The sequence below is a fragment of the Akebia trifoliata genome, chromosome 9, assembly GCF_017979445.1.
Source record: "Akebia trifoliata isolate Shusen 1 chromosome 9, ASM1797944v1, whole genome shotgun sequence".
Classification (NCBI taxonomy): domain Eukaryota; kingdom Viridiplantae; phylum Streptophyta; class Magnoliopsida; order Ranunculales; family Lardizabalaceae; genus Akebia; species Akebia trifoliata.
This window is the reverse complement of record NC_141383.1, coordinates 2435-22766: the sequence shown is the minus strand read 5'-3', so window position 1 is coordinate 22766 and position 20332 is coordinate 2435. Positions and strand designations below refer to the sequence as shown.

The 20332-nt window shown below is 34.7% G+C and overlaps 1 protein-coding gene and 1 pseudogene across 2 annotated transcripts; both read right to left on the bottom strand.

The window, feature by feature from the left end:
• Nucleotides 1-1962: 1962 nt before the first annotated feature.
• Nucleotides 1963-8507, bottom strand: LOC147393930 (uncharacterized). Its single transcript, XM_086454501.1, has 5 exons — nt 8503-8507; nt 8216-8423; nt 8032-8100; nt 4601-4672; nt 1963-2191 (listed from the first exon to the last, which is right to left on the bottom strand). Exons 1-5 carry the CDS (start codon nt 8505-8507, stop codon nt 2108-2110), a joined length of 438 nt encoding a protein of 145 aa, XP_086310627.1. The 3' UTR covers nt 1963-2107.
• LOC147393929 (uncharacterized) lies at nt 8407-11846 on the bottom strand (annotated as a pseudogene). The gene is made up of 5 exons (XR_015181659.1): nt 11793-11846; nt 11084-11231; nt 10539-10597; nt 8963-10476; nt 8407-8529 (listed from the first exon to the last, which is right to left on the bottom strand). The product of XR_015181659.1 is annotated as an uncharacterized LOC147393929 (transcript).
• Between the last annotated feature and the right edge of the window lie 8486 nt (nt 11847-20332).

Below are 20332 nucleotides of genomic sequence, written 5' to 3'. Positions count from 1 at the left end.
ATGTTCCTGGATTTTATCTTACAGGTTACATCACCATGTTCCTGGATTTTATCCTACAGGCCGGGATCCTTTCTGAAAAATGTGATTTCCGTGGAGGTGTTCAAAAGGTCGTATCTCATCACCTGCTTGTCGATTTTTAGCGTAAACTAAGCGTCCGTATCGAAAATACCTATGTTGCTCGAGCAAAAAGATTTTCGATTTGAATTCATCTTTCCCAAACATGTTTTCCAACAAATTAGCACCAGTGACATGTGTATGGCCTATAAATCATTAGGATATAAGGTTATAGGTATCTTTTGGCTTGCTAAATGTAGTCTAAAGGACATTGATGTTGAAAAGGAGGCTTATCTAAATTGTAAAAAATTGTAAATAACTCTATATAAGTACAAATTAACCATTTCAGATTGCTTGAGGAATCGAATTTCTGGAAAGATGAGTATAATTTTTTGTCAAATTAGTTGCTTTCAGAAGCAGGTTGAGAATGACCAACTTCATTCTACCAAACACATGAATTATGGAAAATTAAAAACCCAAAAAAGAAGATTATGAGATCACATAAAGATTAGATTAATTTCACACACATAAAAAAAGACTGGATTTCCAGAAATCACCCAAAAAACCAATTTTTCTCCAAAACTACAAAACCAATGCCCAAAACAAAATGGGTTTCCATTAATTGCTAACGCCACTCCATGATGTGCGATAATTTACGGATGATTTGGGGTGGCATTAGCAAAAGTTGGTGTGGCATAAGAATCTCTTTATATTGTATACCAAGCACAATCATAAATTCGTATCTTTCATTCATAAAATGTTGAAATAATGGATTATTCTTGGAGTTGCCCCAGAGTTTTTCCCTCTTTTATTGGTAATGTTTTTCACGTAAATCTTGATATCGTGGTTTACCAACTATGTGTGATAAATTGCTACATATATTTGCTTTGGTTGTTTATATTATTGGATTGGTAATTTTATCTTAGCTTCACACAATTGGGAAGGCTCTCGTAAGTCTTTTGCGAAAATCACATTTTTTCAGGAAGGATGCATATGAATCCATCGATGACCATTTGAATCCAACGTCTTGTGGGTTTCAGACGAAAAATCCTAGGGCATGAAAACGTAGCTAATGTCTATATGGACGCGTGGATATATAATATGAATTGGTTGGATGAACATGCAAGGAGATACGAGCGTTTCAAAAAGCATAAAACTTTTCGAGTTTTCGACGAGAACAGGTACTCACGCAGTGTATCCCGTTGTTTGTTATTTTCAGGAAGGAATATAAATCTAGAACGAAAATATTTCTTCTCGAGAAACACTTGTATTTTCTATATGGACGAATGAATGATTAAATCCCACATATGGGTGATGAGATATGACCATTAATTTGACTCGAAAAACTATACTCGGCTGACGCGGCAAGTGTATCGAACTATAGATTTTTTCTTTGAGATATACAAGGAAAAAGTCTAAAAATATGAAAAATCGAATTTTCGATCGAATTCGAATTGAAATCTTAAATCTGATACAATTTCATATAAATACATATAGATAAAATGTTTTAGTCTTTTTGGTTTACCTCTCTATATTTGAAGTTGAAAAGTGGATTTTATAAAAATTTTGAACATTAATAATTTGAAAATAAGTCATGTGTTCATATCACAATCGGATTTTTGGATTTTATTAATCAGATCGGGTACATATTTAAAAAAATTCAAAATAGTATTGGAGTGGTACTGATCTAGTATTGAATTGAATCGAATTTTCGATTAGATTTGAATTGAAATCTTAAATCCAATACAATTTCATATAAATACATATAGATAAAATGTTTTAGGTTTTTTGGTTTACCTCTCTATATTTGAAGTTGAAAAGTGGATTTTTTGAACATTGATAATTTGAAAATAAGGCATGTGTTCATGTCAGATCGATTGGTTTCGGATTAAAGATGAAATGAAATCGATCAGAGTTTTGGATTTTGTTAACATATTCATTAATCGGATCGAGTACATGTTTAAAAAAATTCGAATCAGTATTGGAATGGTATTGATCCGGTGTCGAATAAATCTGCTTCCAACCCTTGAGAGGTAGCCCGTAGCTGCACGCCTTACAAGTTGCGAGAGAGAGAGAGAAAGAAAGAAGGATGACTCCCGCCACTGGAATTGAAAGGCAACCTGCAACCGCACCTCAACTGCAAGAGATGAGAGAGAAAGAGATAGTAGAGGAGGGAAAGATCAAAGAAGGAAAAAGAGCTTTAGGGTTTTGAAAAAAAAAACTTATATTTTATTTTAAAATAATATGTTGGTTTAATTCAATTATTTACCAAGTCTGAACCGAGAATCGGATCGAATCCAGAACCGAATCGTTACTTAGTTTAAATCGAGCCAAACCAACCCAACATTCACGGTTCGAACCAAATTAACTTGCACCCCTAATTGCATGTACCAGGGGATTTGGGCAGATATAGTGCTTTAAGAGGCCAATTGCCCCATAAAATTTTAAAAAAATATCAATGAATAAAAACCCCAAAAGATAATAAGAGCAAATGATGGAAATCATGGTCTTGTCCAAGGACTAGTCCCAGAGCACGTGCAACGCCCACACATCACACGCACCAGGTAAGTGAGGGTGTGCCCTCACGGGTGGCAACTGAGGAATTAATGCTCATACTGGGTATCGAGCTCACAACCTACAACCTACAGGTATTAATCGCTTATCAATTTGATTCATTTTAATTCCCAAACATGTTTTCCAACAAGTTAGTACCAGTGACATATGTATGGCCGATACAGGGTTACAACTATCTTTGGGCTTGCAAAATGTAGATTAAAGGACATTGATGTTGAAAGGAGGCTTATCTATACTGTAAAAAAATGTGGAAAGGGACATAAAGAAATAAGATTTTCACGTTCTTGAGAGAAAAAAAAAATTTGATTTAATGCTTTTTGAAAAAGAGATTCTTTGCCACACCAGCTTTAAGCAAATAGAGTAGCGATTAATGTTAGTTGTATCAGTCAGAAATTTCTATCATTTTTAAGAACAATGTGAAATAGGAAAACAATTTCATTGTTTGCTTAAAAATAAAATACTTTGCATGCAACCTAGATGTTGCACACCAAATAGAAATTCTTGTATAACAGAATTTTTATTTTTTTTTGTAAAAGCATGAAAAACAAAAATACGTGCACCAAAAAGACTGGCTAAACATAATTTAGCATACCCCAATTTCTACCAAACACACCCTCGTCCCATCCAGTTGTTTGCCTACCAAATTGAGCATCCAATTACCTCACTTAACTGAGAGATCAATAACAACTAAGACTGACCAAAAATATTCCTACCAGCCAAACCTACAACCGAATATCCACCAAACGCCACAAATACATACAAATTGTAACCGAATGATACTATTCACCAAACTAAGATAAAACTTGAAGAAAAATTTCAAAATTTGAACCCTAGAAGTTAAATTTGAGAAATCTGACAAAAATACAGAGTGGCACAGCAAGGTTTAGGAAAAAAAATCAAAACTATTTGATAGTTAGAGATAAACTTGAGAAATCTAGCAAAATAGAGAGTTGTACCGAAAATAAGGTTAGGGGTAAAAACAATTAAAGGAGAGAATTAGAGAAAAGGAGGTAAGGGTTTTAATGAGATGTCGCCGAATTAGAGAGAAGAGGAAAGCTGGGGTTCTGATGGGATTTCACCTTACCACCACCGATGCCATTGAAGACATCAAGATATCTCCTTGGATCTTCTTCAGATTACAGTTTTTATGGAACGCTAACGACCAAAATTGCATGATGAGGCCTTGGTTGCCCTCGAAGATTTGGGTTCTTCTTCAAGATTACTTGCTTGAACATACGAGGGAGATGGTACAAGACAAAGAAAGGGAAACGCTTTAAATAGACAACTTTGGTTCCAACGGTCATTTGCATTCTCCAACGGGTAATATCTATGGATCATTCGATTGCGTTGGATCCAACGAAAAATGACTTGTTTTACCAACGTCGAGCTCACAACTTTTTATTGCCGAGTTCAATATTTTTATTGTCGAGTTCGACATTTTTTTTTTAAATTATCGTATTCAACAATATAAAAAAATGTCGAACTATACAATAAAAAGTAGTGAGCTTGACAATAGAATTTTTGGGCTTCCTATTCATGTGGCCAAACAATTAATTAAAGTTCACAAGGAAATTGCCGAAAATTACTAAACCAACCATTTTTAATAACAACTCTAATGCAATAACTAAACATCACCCATTCAAGCATTTAACCCAGATAATCCCTAAAAATTTTCATAAAATTCTAGGCAAAATAAAATTCTTTCATTAAAAATAAAATAACAATTTAAAAAGAACTCACCTATTTTTAGTGTAAGCTATGTCTAGTGTTGTAGAATTTGAAATCTTCATTTCAAAAGACAAGGAAATCACATTAGTCTCTCTAAATGTATTGAAACAGAAATAACAATATGCAACCAGACAATACAACCCAATTATACTTACAAAACATTGAAATACAACATGAGATCTAAGCCTCACTTCAAAACTAAAAACATGAAGAGAAATATACAAAAAATACTTAAAATACTTACCCCAAGAGAATAGCATGATCCGTTGTACCAAACTCGATTTTTCTTCCGACTCTCAAGAAATTTCAACACAATCTAGCACAATACAAGCAAAATATTAGAAAATAAAAAAAATAAAAATCTTGGCCCATCCTATCTAGTACGATACAAGCAAATACAAAGCAGAGTTTTCTTTTGCTACTTGGCCCATTCTATCCAAAAATCCACGACTTATTGCTACAAATATCCGACTAGAAAAGACATAATTAACAACCTAATTATGGGATAGAAGATAGGAGAATTGCAACAAAAAAATCGAATGATACGTACACAATTGTACACTAAAATGAGCATAAAAAACATTAGTAAGTCCATAAATTAGAACATTAGTAATATCCCGAGATTTCTTGAGTTTCCCAAACCCTTCCCAAAAATCTCATAACCCCTACCAAAACCTAATTATCTTAAGCCCAACGAACTTGTGGGGCCCAAAACCCTTGATTATACCCTTTTCTTGTCAAGATCGAATTTCCAGTTCGGTCTAGAAATGACCTAAAACCTACTCACCTGCACTACCTTATCCCTAACCTGCCAAAGATCCTAAAATGCCAATTGTCCAAGTGCATATCACAAATCAAGATTGTGGTGAGGTTTCATAGTTACCATAGTGATTGAAAACAATAGCAAGGCCATGTAAAAGGAAATTAAGAAGATATGGGGGAGGCCACAACTTTATCAGAGCATCAGAAATTTGGTGACTAGTAGAGATGCCCTTGTATTTTCAAACTGATGGCATACCCCTGTGGCCTTGCTCTAACCCTCTTAAATCTCTAGGTTTGCTTTTTTTTTTAGCCCCAAATCCATCCTTGAACTGGAAGAAGTTACAACAGATGTACAATGTCACCATGGGAATTTGAAGCAATAATAACCAAAAAGAATGGCACATTTCAATGTTTAAATGGGACAATAAAAGGAAAACAAAGAAAAAAACAGTAATGATATGCAGCAACGAACCAACATTTGTTATTAAAAATTTATATGGAAAGTATGTATATGCTTTAAACCTTGCTTTTTTGGGCACGTGGGCCACGTGACATGGCCTATGGCCTCTTTTTTCTACTTTGAGCAAATATTCATTATTCAATATTTCTCTACAAGGAAAAAAAATTCCATCATTTGCCCAACCCATTTTCACATGAACATGCCTCAACCGAAACACACCCTAATGATAAAGCATGCAGAGAAAACCAAAATACTGTTAAGAGTGTTCTGTTCAATGAGAAAGATCTTAGATTGCATGGTAAGGCAAAAGGAGTAAGGTGGACCCATGGTTTGCTGTTTCAAACAAGACTTACCAAATGCAAAAAAGATGAAGATTAAGTTGATAATAAATACGACCCATGCAATTTGTTCATGCCTGAAATGAAAAGCTTTTTTCCCCAACAATAAATAAAATGACAAAAAAAATGAGAAAGAAGAGGATTGAATACATACCAATTTTTAATTTGCTCCATCGATCGAAATGCATTTTTTGTACTCTATCAATTGAAGGAATCCCTTTGAAGCTTTCTTGATTCTGATTTCAATCGAAAACTTATGGCCTCATTGTAGTGAGGTAAAAGTTCGTAAAGTAACCCAGGGACTCATAATACCTCCAGAACCGTAAGACCATTAAATTCTACATCCATTTTCTTCACATGGCTCAAAATGAATACCACCTCCATCTATGAATGTCTCTAAAACTGCATTTTATATACCTCATTAATTGACAAAGGGAGAATGGGAGAGGTGTGAAAGGAGTGGGCGGGAGAATGGAATAAATTTTAATTTCAGATTCTTGAGATTCATACATGATGAATCGATAAAGAAGTGGTACTTCTTAATAGTAGATCTAATATATATAAATATAATCGGGGCGTGGTGGGGTATATCAAAACCATCCCCGCCCCGAAATTGAATCGATTTTTCATTTCTACTACCATACCGCCCCAAAACCGTTTAAAAGTGGGAAAATCGACCCTATAGGTGCTGGGCGGGGCACCGTCGGGGTCAAATCGAATTTTCATTTCTACTCCCATACTGCCCCAAAACCGTTTAAAAGTGGGAAAAATTGAAGCAATAATAACCAAAAAGAACGGCACATTTCAATGATTAAGTGGGACAATAAAAGGAAAACAAACAAAAAACAACTACCGAAACACTCTCTAATGATAGAGCATCAGAGAAAACCAAAATACTGCAAAGAGTGTTCAATGAGAAAGATCTTAGATTGCATGGTAAAGCAAAAGGAGTAAAATAGGCCCATGGTTTGCTGTTTTAGACAAGACTTACCAAATACAGCAAAGATGAAGATTAAGTTGATAATCAGTACGATCCATGCAATTTCTCTATGCCTGAAATGAAAAGTCATTTTTCCCAACAATAAATAAATATATAAAAAAATCAATGACAAAAAAATGAGAAAGAAGAGGATTGGATACATACCAATTTTTAATTTGCTCGATCAATCAAAGGCATTTTTTGTACTCTATCCGTTGAAGAAATCCCTTTTAAGCTTTCTTGATTCTGATTTCAATCAAAAACTTGTGGCCTCGTTGTATTGAGGTAAAAGTTCGTACATTTCTTGTATAGTCCTTCCTTGTTACCTTCCTAATGGTGTGGGGAGCTTCTTTGATGGCTCCAAAAGGGGTTTGTTTCAGTTTCTTTGTTCTCCACAAAGAATTCAAATTTGCAGCAAGGACTAAACCAAATTCTACTCTTCAAATATTCAAGAAAATATAGGAAACAAATTAGACACAATTTCCCTAAATTCTAGTTTCGAAGCACTTTAACAATATTTTTCTCTACTGCAATAAAGCTGCAAGAATTAATAAACCAAATTATCACAATGCCATCGTTTAAATGCTTTGATATTCAACCTCTAACCAAAAGCTCTTTGTTCTTTTCTAAAATATGTCATCTTTAAATTCTTTGGATTTTTTTCCTTTTCATTTAGGCAAAATGATTAATGACCACATCTTCAATATTAGGAATAGGACCTTTTTTTCTATCCCAAAAATCCATTACCTAAAAGCTCTTTGGCTTCTAAGGCAATTCAGATTAATACAGGTTGATCTCTTTCAACTTGACAATTTTGGCCAGTTCACATTGTTGCCTGAATGCATTGGTTCTCTCTGCCATTGTAGCCTGTTCACAAGCATGAGAGCAATAATATTAGATTTTGTGACCCCCATACCCCTCTTCCACACACCGAAAAGCATATACAAAACAATAATAATCAATAGAAATGTCTAACAAGATGTTTAGGACAACTCTATGGTTTTATATCATTCATTTTTAAATTATTTAATTCATTTCAACTTTTTTTTTAAATTAAATAAACGGACCAAAGGATTCAAGCTCTTGTCAGTACTTTCGATGGTTTGGTTTCATAACACAAAAAGAAGTGAACTCACCTTAAATGATTGCACTGCACGAACATAATCTTTCAAAAGTTCTTCAAAATTCATTAGAAGGTTGTGGGCCTGCACCATCAATATCCTGTTCCGGTCTTGGACAAGATATTCTGAGAAATGTTTCATGAAACAACAAAGTTCACAAACTATGGCATCAAAGATTGAATATGGAAAGTAACCCTGCCTCATTCTGTAGCTTAATTGATAACATTTCTGATTTTGATCCAAGATCAGAAAATGCCTTCCCAAGCGATTTCCCTTCACAAGCACCCAAGAGCTTGACTGCCTTCCCGAAGTCCAATAGGGACTGGCCCAATTCTGTGGAAACAGGAAGACAAGACAAAGCAACTCTTACACATTTAGAGAATACCTCTATGCCTTTTCTAGGTGGTCTTCAAGCTCAAAGATGCAATTTTTTAGTTTCTCATATTTGGGATTTGATTCTTCCAATGATTTTTCTTTTCCAAGAACAACATCGCTTACTTTAGCTTGTACATCCTGTAAAACATTTCAACAAAATCAAGTTCACAGCTAGGTTATCAAGAAGTCTAAAAATAAAGAGTCGTTCTTGGTAGAGTAGCTTTTTGATCTGATTGTCAAAAGGATTCTAGCAACACAAGAGTGTTAAAAATCTTGTTGTGGAGGAAATTAGAACTTTCAACATGAGTTTGATGGGCCCTGTAATAGAAGGGAATCCAAATGTAAATGACCAGGTAGAGAAGGACAACTTGCCATCTTCCAATTCTAACTCAAGTCCTCGTTGTTGTTTTTCCCATATTTTAAGAGAAGCAATTATTCTTTTAAAGAAATCTTGGAGTCTCCCTACAACTTATGTTCAAATTATTCTCCTTTCATGGTAATTCCTTTATGTAAAATATCTTTATCATACGAAAATCATTCTAGATTCCATTTTCAAAAATCACAAGCTTACCTTAAAATTTTGCATGAAATCAGCTGGCTTCTTTTTGAAAATACCAATCTCTTGAGTTCACAATTTTCTCCGCCATCTTTACTGTATGGAAAGTTCACATTGTTCCCATCTGACATGTAGACTAACAAATGCTTAGCAGCTTCTTTTGGCCGGTTAAGGCAGCAGAGGGCCTCGGTTGCATACACATGACCTAAAATTGTGCATATTCTGGAAAATTCTGGCAGTCTCAAAAGAGACATCGCAGCTGATAGCACTTACAAAGGGTTTTCCAAATTCAACTCCATGTAGGCAAGATCTGCTAGAACAGCTTGCCTGATCATGTGGTTCTCTCTTCTGCAAATATCCTCGTATGCAGAGATCGAGCTTTGTAAGGTGGAATTTGGGCTCACTACCACCCTAGGATCTTTTGTATCACCATTTGTACTAGTCTAAGCAGATGCTGCTATCATGTTAGAAGCCTTGGAGCTTTTGGTGTTCGAATTCTTAGAAGGCTGCGCTGCTTGGCTTGATTCATCCTCTTCAAGGACACACGACAAACCATCCTTAGGGATCGAACTGCCCATTTCTTGACATACCATCTTGCACAACAAGTTGCCTCCATTTACCCTCACCAACAACATTAACTATAACATCCTCGTCATTTGGAGCTGTGGTGGGTTTCAAAAGACCCTTTTCTAAAGCCAATATACAGCACTCAGCAATTTGTAGCCAGAACAGTGGTCAATTGTAGAAAACCAAACTAGCCTTCTGGAAACACCGAGCAGCAACTATTGGTTTCCCACAGATCAAATACTGCAGACCATAGTTGTACAGTATGTAGAGCGACTTATCCTGTGAGAAAGTTGACAGCGTCAGAGGCTTCTCGGATCGAAGGTATGAGCTACTTTTCAGTGCCTTCGAAAAGAATACAGTTGATATGTGGTGTTTCTTGAGTTGATGGTAGATGCACCCGAGATTGTTGTTTAATATACTAGGCATCCCTGAGTCGGTCCGAGTACTCGAAGTCATCAAAAGTTTACGATGATTACCCCGAGCATACTCTAGCTGGGATTTCAAGAGCATGATGTAGAAGAATCTCTACTACGAGCAATATTCATAGCTAGTTTCACTTCGCGTTTTACCACCTTTAGGTTCCTAATGAGAAGCAAAAGATGGTCCTTGTAGAGATGTAGCTTCAGCTTCAGATCAGCAGCAGGAGTGGGCCGATCAGCAGATGCTCTTGATAGATCGTTTGAGGACGGGAGTCTGGGCCTTACTAAGCTCTGTCCGCCAATGCCGAGTGCTGACAACAAGGTTTCATAATCGAGTGCCTCGTCTGAGAAGGCTCTTGAGAAAGGATCTTCTGATGCTTTTGGACTGGCAGTGGAATCTGAATTAGATACATCCAGAACAGTTGCATTGCTCGGTGTGGAGGAAGTTTTTATTGGTATACCAAACTGCAATAATGGGATATTAAAATAATATAGTTTTTCCTGTAACTCTTTCCAGCTTAAACACTTGACCTCTTCTTCTACCTATAAAAAGGCCCTCAAATGCTCACTGAGCTGAAGTTAGGGTGTGAAGCTATCCAGTTTACAAAAATATCCAGTGCTTGACGCCACATCTCAATGAATTCAACACTGAAGCGGAACTTCTCTGCATAGGAAAGAGTGTAAAATGAGATAGTCCACAAAATATTGGGGAAAAAAGGCACCACTTAAAACCAAGTACGACCAACATAATCCTCATAAGAATTTATATGAAAAATGATGACAATAAATTCTATTGGCACAGCTTATAAAAAATTTCAGCCAAATTATTACATAAAAACCATGCAATTCTAGAAATACCACAACATTGCTTCAAAGATCTTCAGAACTAGGACAGACCATTAATCCTTAGGATGGTACCACAGAAAATCAACCTAGTCTTTGCAAGTTTCACAAAGTTTCTCTACATCCCAAAACCATAACTATGCCTAATGATCATGTTATCTGAAAATTATCACTCTAACACAAATTGGAAGTAAAAGTGGTCTGGTAAGGAAGATCTAGTTGGATTGTTACCTATAGCACTCTTCTCTGGAAGATGAGGGATAAAAATGCCCTTGTACTTCTCAAAAAGCCGATCGTATGCCAATACTCCTCAAAAAGTTTATCCTTGGTAATATTCCATCCTTGATGCTGTAATGAAGCAGCTGTGGATGTTTCCTAACCATCTTCACTATGTTATCTCTGAATTTCTTGGCGTACTTGACAATGGCCTTGGCTTGTGCGTGCTCACTGTTTGCCTAATAAGATCACAGAATACCAACTTCTTTGAAGTCATTCTTTGTTTGATCAATTCGATAAATAAATAAAAAAACTCAAGTCAACTAAATCGATTTTTTCTTGGGACAAAATCAACTTCACTGAATTGCTGGTTGAGACCAACAATGCAATATGTCAAAGAAACACAGCTTGCTTTGGTCAACAATAGAATGCGAATATTAATGAGTTGAGCCCAAGTTTTAAACATCATTTGACCATTACTAACAAGGCAAGGCTCTCATAAGGAGAGGCATTTTCCCCCAAAAGCTTATTTCAATTAGTCTATATCAATATTCAAGAGCACATACCATGAAGTATGACGAGACCACAAAGAGAATCAACACAGAACTAGAAATATACGCATACTACCAATATAGGGAGCCACCACTTCGTCCACTAGGACAGCAAAGACGCACTGGAGGAGGTAGGAAGAAATCTCCACTTGGCGTTGTAAGTGCAGGGTACATATTGTACCTCGAAGCCAGAAAATCGATAACCTCAAGGCTTTGTGAGATGTAATTTGGAAATGTCAACTATTCTACGGAACCATCTTTACTCGCACTGTGCTCCATCCCATTTTGGGAGCCAAGAGCCATGTATCTCATGCCGGGACAGAAAATTGAAATCTTCTGTTGTAATAAAACTGCTTCTGTGTCTCCATGCATGTTATTTTCCACAATATTCATTTCAAATGTGGCCGCATTATCATCCCACCCTGACCTTCCTAGATAGTCTGTTGTAAGCTGGTTTGAAGATAGAGCCTAAGCAAATGAAACACATGGCTATTATGTACTTGAGACATGCCTCCAATAGAGAACATACATAAGAGAACAGATAAATATATAAACTTGTGAAGAACGACTCAAAATCCCAACCATGCATAAATACAAAATCCAAAGGTAGGGATCTAAACATATCTTGATAACACATCCCGAATATACTAATCCCAAGGATGAGTTCCTTCCACCACAAACAGATCATGTGTTTTCTTCATAAGTCACTGAATCCTGAACCTATACGAATATATGTATTATATAAACACACCATGATGGCATGCTTCCCAAAAAAATGTCAAATAAGTTTAACACAAGAAAGACATTCAAACAGTTGAACCCATAGCATGATCAAACAGTGTTCTGTGGAGCAAAGTATTACTTCTAAGTTCAAAGCCACCTCATATTTGTAAGACAAGAAAATTGGCTTCATAAACAATAAACGTTTATTTAAATAGTTAAAAACATATAAGAAAAAAGAAAACCAATTGACAAGATTCACGGGTGGTTTCACAAGAGTACAATTCTGATTTTCTAAGCAGTCCATCTTCTATTATGCTTGCAAGGAAGCTCAAAGTTAAGGGGATTATACCATCAATTTGAAAACTTCTTGTATTTCTAATTTTCACCAAAAACATCAAGTTATTTCAATGGAGTTCTTAATATTAGTGATGAACAACTTGAGTGGAAAAAATACCAGGTGCACAAGAAGTACTGTGGGAATAACAAATGTCAAAATTGTTACTTCAACTTTCCATAGCAAAATCCCTACACAACATCACAAAAAGGTCGGCAACACCTCCCAAACACAAGCAAAAAAGAATTAAGTTACAAACACAGGCAAAACTACAAAATAAAATGCCATATACAATTAAAGGAACCAAAATCAAAACCACAAACACAATCCCTTCTGTTAAAATAAACAAATCCAATGGTCAAGATAAAACATGAATCTTGAGGATAAATCACACCCGATTGTTAGATTTTGCATTTTAACTATTGAGATTGTGTATTTGTTAAGGATATAGGGACTTTCACTAGTAATATCACACAATCTGAACCCTTTGAGCACCACATTTTAATCTTACCTCTATAGATTATAACCATATTCACTCCAAGTAACATAGGCCATAGAAATCTATTTACGGGAGACACCACAAATGATCTCACCATCATCAATGCAAGGACTACAGTAGTATTCATTTAATTTATACAATCTAAACCATCAAGACACCACAATTTTATCTGACTCCATAATATCACTATCATCACATCAAGACATGGATAACAACCATAACTTATTCCATTTATCACATAAATCCTTCTTCTAAGAGGCACATGAAATTACTCCACCATGCACAAAAATATTTCACCAAATTTTAATCCCAATCCTTTGGAATAATATTTTGACAAACAATATCGGTTGCATCATCCAACTTCAACGGGATTTATTTAAACTCAAAATCATTCCATTTCAAATCCTAGAATTCAATAATAGATTTATAAGAACATTAAACAAACAGAATCTGAAATATTTAGCCCTAAGGGTTGTCATCATGTTCATCATATAACACTTAATCAAAACCATCAAAATATCACAATCGAATCTCGTTCTATGCACCTCACTCTATAATCTTCACTACCATCAAAGTACAAATCAAAGATAATAATCTCACTACATATAACAAATGAATCTTTTCTTTAAAAGGTCCACAAAAAATGCATCTTCCAAATTTCAAACTTTTTGAAAAAATAAACTCAATTATTTCATTTTCAATCCGAAAACTAAAAAATGTTGTTAAAAGTCATTCAAGAAAGTGAATATGAAATTTAATCCTTTAGTTGGAGACCTAGACAAAAATAATATCAATCACATCTGCCAAATTTCAAACTTATTGAAAAGATAAACTCAAGAAAGTGAATATGAAATTTAAAGTAATGTAAAGTCCGCAAATCCTATCCTTTGTGTGATTCTTATTCAATTTCGATGTTATTCTTTCCAAGTTTTCGAGTGTCATGGATCTCACTCGTGTCTATGCTTGATTTTTATAAATGATGGTATATTGTTGCTATCTTTGAAAGAGTGACCCTACATGAAGCATTCTTCCCTTTCTCACCATCCAATCCTTTTGATGCATGTTAATTTGTTATATATGCACAAATTTCTTTCCTTAAGTCACCATTTCTCCTCAAACCAATTTACATTTATTCTAACTCCAAAGGGTTGGCCTAGTGGAAAGTCTAGCCTAGACAAGCTCCTCAGGAAGGGTAGGTCAAGTGTTCGAAACCCCACGAAGCAATGAATTCCTTGGGGCCACCCCTTTAAGGGTCCCGTTCACCCTCAACTCAACTAGTTGCACGTATGACTTTCCGATAGAATGGTGCATGTGACCATGGGATTAGTCTCACCCAAAGGGTGGGGATACCTACGATAAGGAAAAAAATATATATATAGATAGATAGATAGATAGGATTAGGATACATGTACACACATATCTACTCATATATCTACAACGTGTTTTGCCTTATGTGGGCTAAAAGTTTTGGATTGAGCTGATTTTTTGTGAGGATGATCTCTATGACAAGAAGATCATCCCCACCAAAAATCAGCTAATTCTAAAACTTCTAACCCCATATTTATGAGTTGAAGAATTGTGGACAGCTAATTCTAAAACTTCTAACCCCATATTTATTTATGAGTTGAAGAATTGTGGACTGTCCATTTTTTGTAAATCACTTTTGACGAGATTAAAAATTTTGGATTGAGCTGATTTTCGGTGAGGATGATCTCCTCAATCCGAAACTTTTAGCCACATAGGACAAAACACGTTGTAGATATATGTGTACACAGAACCCAACCCATATATATATACACATTTATTTAGAATTGTAATTAGTCCTTCTGTAAGTGATCATGACTTTTTCTCCCACCAAATCAAAATGTCTATTCTTTCAAGACTAGGTTTTTCTGATTTACTCCCTTCAGTTTCTCCCTATTCGGATTTTTTAATCATTTCCTTTAGGACTTTTAGTTCAACTGGAAAAGTTAGCTAGCACAACATCGTAGTAAAATACAAATCTAGGTAACATAGCTTCCTTTTTTTGTATGTTATAAGACTAAATAGGTTATAATAAATGGCTTTAAATATATGAGATGCATTCGACTCCTTGACCATGATGTACCAAATACAGCAGTCTGACTCTAATCAATTATGCTTCTTTAAAAATAACTCTAACCATGAAACAGATTTTAGACAATTCATAGTAGTTCATGAATACCAAAAGAAGGCACTATTTCATGTATGGTTTTACCACATCATACCTTCATTTATTAGAAGAAAGTTCAACATTGAAGACAAACCACCAATGGATAAATAGTAACACAACTTTTTGATTCCACCATTTTTGGACGTCACATCTAAAATAGAAAACCGTGAAGGTCGATGATTGAGCATTCCTAAAAACCTAGAAGTACCTTAGGCGTTGTTTGTTAAACTGAAAAAAATAAGTGTTGAATAGCATTAAGCGCTGAAACTTATAAGCGCTGAATTTAAGTGCTGAAAAAGTTGTTTGTTTAGATGCAGAATCATATTTGTTACACATTGCTAAAATTGGTAAATTATCTTTTTTACCCTTATAATCATATTATACATTATTTGCATGTTTCAAATGCCTATTTCTTATTAAATACAATAAAATATATTATTTTTTATAAAATTAAAATACAATTCATTTTTAAATAATAAGTAATACTCAAATTTTCAATTTATAAATAATAAATTTTATTTCTAAAAGCTTACAAATTTCAAATTAAAAACAATATGTCATACAAGTCACCAAAATTTGAAATCAACATTGAAAGAACTTAATTTGGGGTGAATAATTTTTAATGGAAATGAAGGATGTGTAATTATAAAAGCACCCCACAAATTAATAAGGGCAACCCGCACCATAGCCATTTTTTTTTTGTCTTATATGGGTTAAAATATTTGGAATGTACCAATTTTTGGTGAGGTTGATCTATATAGTCTAGAGATCATACTCACCAAAAATCAGTCCATTCTGAAACTTCTAACCACGTCAAAACTAGTTTTCAAGAAGAAAAAAATGATTTAGGATTCTTGAACTTGTTTTCATGGGGTTAGAAGTTTCGGGATGGGCTGATTTTTTATGAGGATGATCTCCTCATTGTAGAGTTCATCCTCACTTTTAACCCATATAAGACAAAACAATTTGGCCATGGTTTATTAATTTCTGGGGTGCTTATATACTTATCTATAGGATATAAGAGGTAATATCCTTTTAAGTATAAGGGCATACTTGTCCATGCCCAAAAAAACGAAGGGTATATTTGTTCGTGCCGAAAAAAGCAAAGTGCTTACCGCTTCAACACTTTTTTCAGCATCAAAATAGTGCTGAATTTTTTTCACTTATTTTCAGCAACAAGCACTGAAAATATGGAGTAAACAAACGTGTTATTTTGACAAAAGTGCTGAATTTTTTTTTCCAGCAATAAACACTAAAAAATAGCGCAAACGAACACCACCTTACTCAATTGTACTTCTTCAACAACTCAATGGTTATATAATTAATGTGAAGAAACATGAAATCCAAAATTCTAGAACTCTGCTTCTCAAATAGTTTAAAAACAAACTAGCCCAAGACTCACAACCAAGAAGAAGAACAATTAAAAGGATGAAAAGGGAAAATATTAATTTAATTTAAGAAAATTTTACAAGTTGGAAATGAGATCTCCACTTGCACAAGGTATGAAATTTGGAGTGTTGATGGTTTCTTACTCACTTTCTCTTTTCTCAAGGGCTATTTCAAGGACTTGGTGGTGAATGGGATTCCCTACATGTACATATAGGTGGTGGAGGAAATTTATAGCATGTGAGAATGCTTGTTCAAGAGGGTTCAACATGGAAAACGAATTTGCCACATTCTTGTGCGACAAGAGATGCAACATTATACTCCGCCCCTATCGTAGGAAGGGACACCGAAATATTACTTCATGCTACACCATGCACATGCTGATCCACATGAGAAAGTGACATGGTATGAACAACGTGCCCATACAAAATTACATAAATACCCTCACTACATCCCACAAAATAAAATAAGAAAATAAAAATAAGATTTCTAGAAAATTCACTTTAAAATTTAACAGTTAAGAAGACCTAGTTAAACAAAAACAAAGATTATTTTTTTGTTTGATAGGTATAGCATTAGTAGTTAGATAATGAAATTGGGCTCTAGGGCAAATTGAAACAAAGATAAAACACCAAGAACAAAAAAATTCAGCTGCAGTACATACCCTTAGAAGAAGAGATAAAAAGAATTGGGACTAACATATGACAAGATGTGCAGTATAGTAAATAATTGAGACCTCAATAGGTAAAACTACATTGGAGTAGGAAAAAAAAAAAACATAAGTAATATTTAAAATAAAAATCCAAAGTGAAATAATTGATGTGAACATTGCAAGAAAGAACCCGGTGACATTATTATATTAGAAGAGTACTAGGAAAGTGTTCGAAGGGGGACCTAAGTTGATATGGAAGTATTTGGATCGTCACCAAGAAATATTTGAAGCCAAAGCAGGACAAACTAAGCCAAACGGACCTTCTTCTAATGACTAATTCAATATAAAATCTTCTCTTATCAATGAAACCCACACAAATGATATGCAATACTTAAACCCCTTATGAGTATGGATAGTAAACAAAGGCAAAAGAGACAGTAAAGTCAACAGTGAATGTCTTATAGTCAATGAATAATTGAGACAAACACTTTTACTACTCATCTATTAGAAGAATATTCAACATTTGTTGTCACTGGGTGAAATAGTGAACTGGACTATTCTAGACTAGGTTCAGATATGAGGCCAATATGCAGTTCGATCACTATGGAAACTAAATACAACCTAGTGAAATGTCAAACCTAGCCAATGCCCAAGGGAGATGTACTTTTTTATTTCTTTTTTTGACGTAACAGCCAACCCCATTGAAAGTAGGACTAATCCTTTTAGATACACCATGCCACCACAAACATGTGTATCAAATAAATCACGGGTAGGAAGACTCAATCTCACGACCCTGGGGAGCAAACCCAGGCCGCTCAACCACTGCTCCACCACTCAAGTGGTTTATTTTAATTTATAAAGTAAAATCGCCAATGAGGGAGATTCAATCTCACGACCCTGGGGAGCAAACCCAGTTCACTCAACCATTGCTCCACCACGAGTGATTCCTCTTTATTTTATCAAATAAAATCGCGAGTGGGGAGACTCAATCTCCCGACTTGGGGAGCAAACCCAAGTCGCTCAACCACTGCTCCACCACTCGTGTGCTTTTTTTTTTTTTTTCTTATCCCCCTTTTTATGATTTTGCATTAAGATTTTCAGAGGATAAGCTTTTTAGCCTTTATGCTTTCACACTTTTGAACTTCAGGGTATCATCATTTTTCAACCCAGGGTTTACTATTAGGCAGCCTTTTCCAATGGCACATACCAATGGCGGCTTTCACACTAATGTATCACTTTTTTTCTTTTCTTTTTAGGCTTCATTTCTTTTCACTTTTTTCTCTCATCCTCTTTTTTATGATTTTGCATTGAGATTTTCAGGGGATAAGCTTTTTTAGTCCTTTTGCAATGTGGTGGCTGTCACACTTTTGAACTTCAGGTATCATCATTTTTCAACCCAAAGTTGACAATTAGGCAACCTTTTCCAAGGGCACATACCAATGGCGGCTTTCACACTAATTATAAACAGTCATTTTTACTAGATCTCAACCCATAAGAAAATAACTAAGGAAGCTCAATCAAAGGATACATATAGGATCACATAGTGATAAAAACTGCAACATGGCCACAATCTAATCCTTGCTAGTAATAGACATGGGTGCACTATGATCATCAAAGACTAACTAGTTGAATCACCCTCTAATTGAAGAGTAGTAAAGAGCCTATCAATTGAGATTCAAAGAGATCTAACTCATACTATAGACTCAACTGCTCTAGATTCTTAGATCATAATTTGGATCAAGATATGATCAATATAATGCCAATTATAATGAGCTAATGACTAGAAAATTTTAATTTTAATTGTATTCAGCTGAATATGTTAAATTTGTTCCACAAAACATGGTTAAGAAAAATTGGTCTAAGACCGTGATCATCAAAGACTAACCAATTGGATCACCCTCTAGTTGAAGAGTAGTAAAGAGACTACCTATTGAGATTCAAAGATACTATAGTCTCAACTGCTCTAAATTCTCGTAACATAATTACGATGAAGGGATGATCAATACATATAGGGTTCCTAAAATGCAAGTCACATAAGAAGATTTCAAATTATTTTTATAATTTCAAAAAGAATCGAGAAAATTGTATTTCAAAAACAATAAGTAAACAAAAATGTATGTATGATTAGAGAACCATATGATGAATGAAATGAATGCAGAAAAAATAGAGTAGATAATTGAAGAGGTATACTACAATATATTATAAATGAATGTGATTTTTCTAATTAAATTATGATACTTAAGTTTTAAGTGGACTTACGTATGTGTTATATATTTACTATTATATTGTCCTATTTGGTTTGAAACATGTAAGTTTTTAAGAAAATTGTGAAATAGGAAAACAAATTACTTGTTAACCTACATAAAAATACTTTACACAAAAACTAGTTGGTGTGCATGTGTTGTATAAATATGGCTCAATCTGGTTAGCAACATGTAGATTTTTTCAAATTCAATGACCTAAGAGAGATGCACCATTGTTCTACATCAAGGTTGGAGCAACAATAGGTAGCATGCTATCAGTCCCAATAACCTTCCCCAATCACTCAAATTATAAAATCAGAGAGAGAGAGGAATGTGACTTCTAATGCCCTAGCCCTAGCCTGAAAACTCAAATCAATCTTCTCTGCAACTTAAACTGAACAAGAATCCCAACTGACCAACAACTCTCTTCTCTATTGTAAATGTATGCGTTAGGTAGAGATTTATAATAGATAAGAACATAGTGGAAATTTCCAATCCAATTAGTTCAATTTTAGGTAAATGGGTTAAAAATAGAAAATCAAATGTGGGTTAGTGAAAATCCTAATTTCTAATTATGGTTCTGAAAAAAAATCAGATTTTGAATAAGGGTTCTTCTAAGGAGAAAGTGGAGAAAAAGGTTAGAATAGGAATAAGAATGAGCTGCACTGAGTTTGCATTTCAGTTAGGGTTAAATACAGTAAATTGAAGATTACTATCCGATTCAAAAACAAAAAATAAAGTAAAAACAAAACACAGTAGGA

Coding starts and splice junctions, on each gene's coding strand:
- LOC147393930 (XM_086454501.1), bottom strand. Junction 8,101..8,215: donor CAATTAAGCTACAGAATGAG/GCAGGGTTACTT, acceptor TTGATGGTGCAG/GCCCACAACCTTCTAATGAA. Junction 2,192..4,600: donor GATCATGCTATTCTCTTGGG/GTAAGTATTTTA, acceptor CATCTCTTGCAG/TTGAGGTGCGGTTGCAGGTT.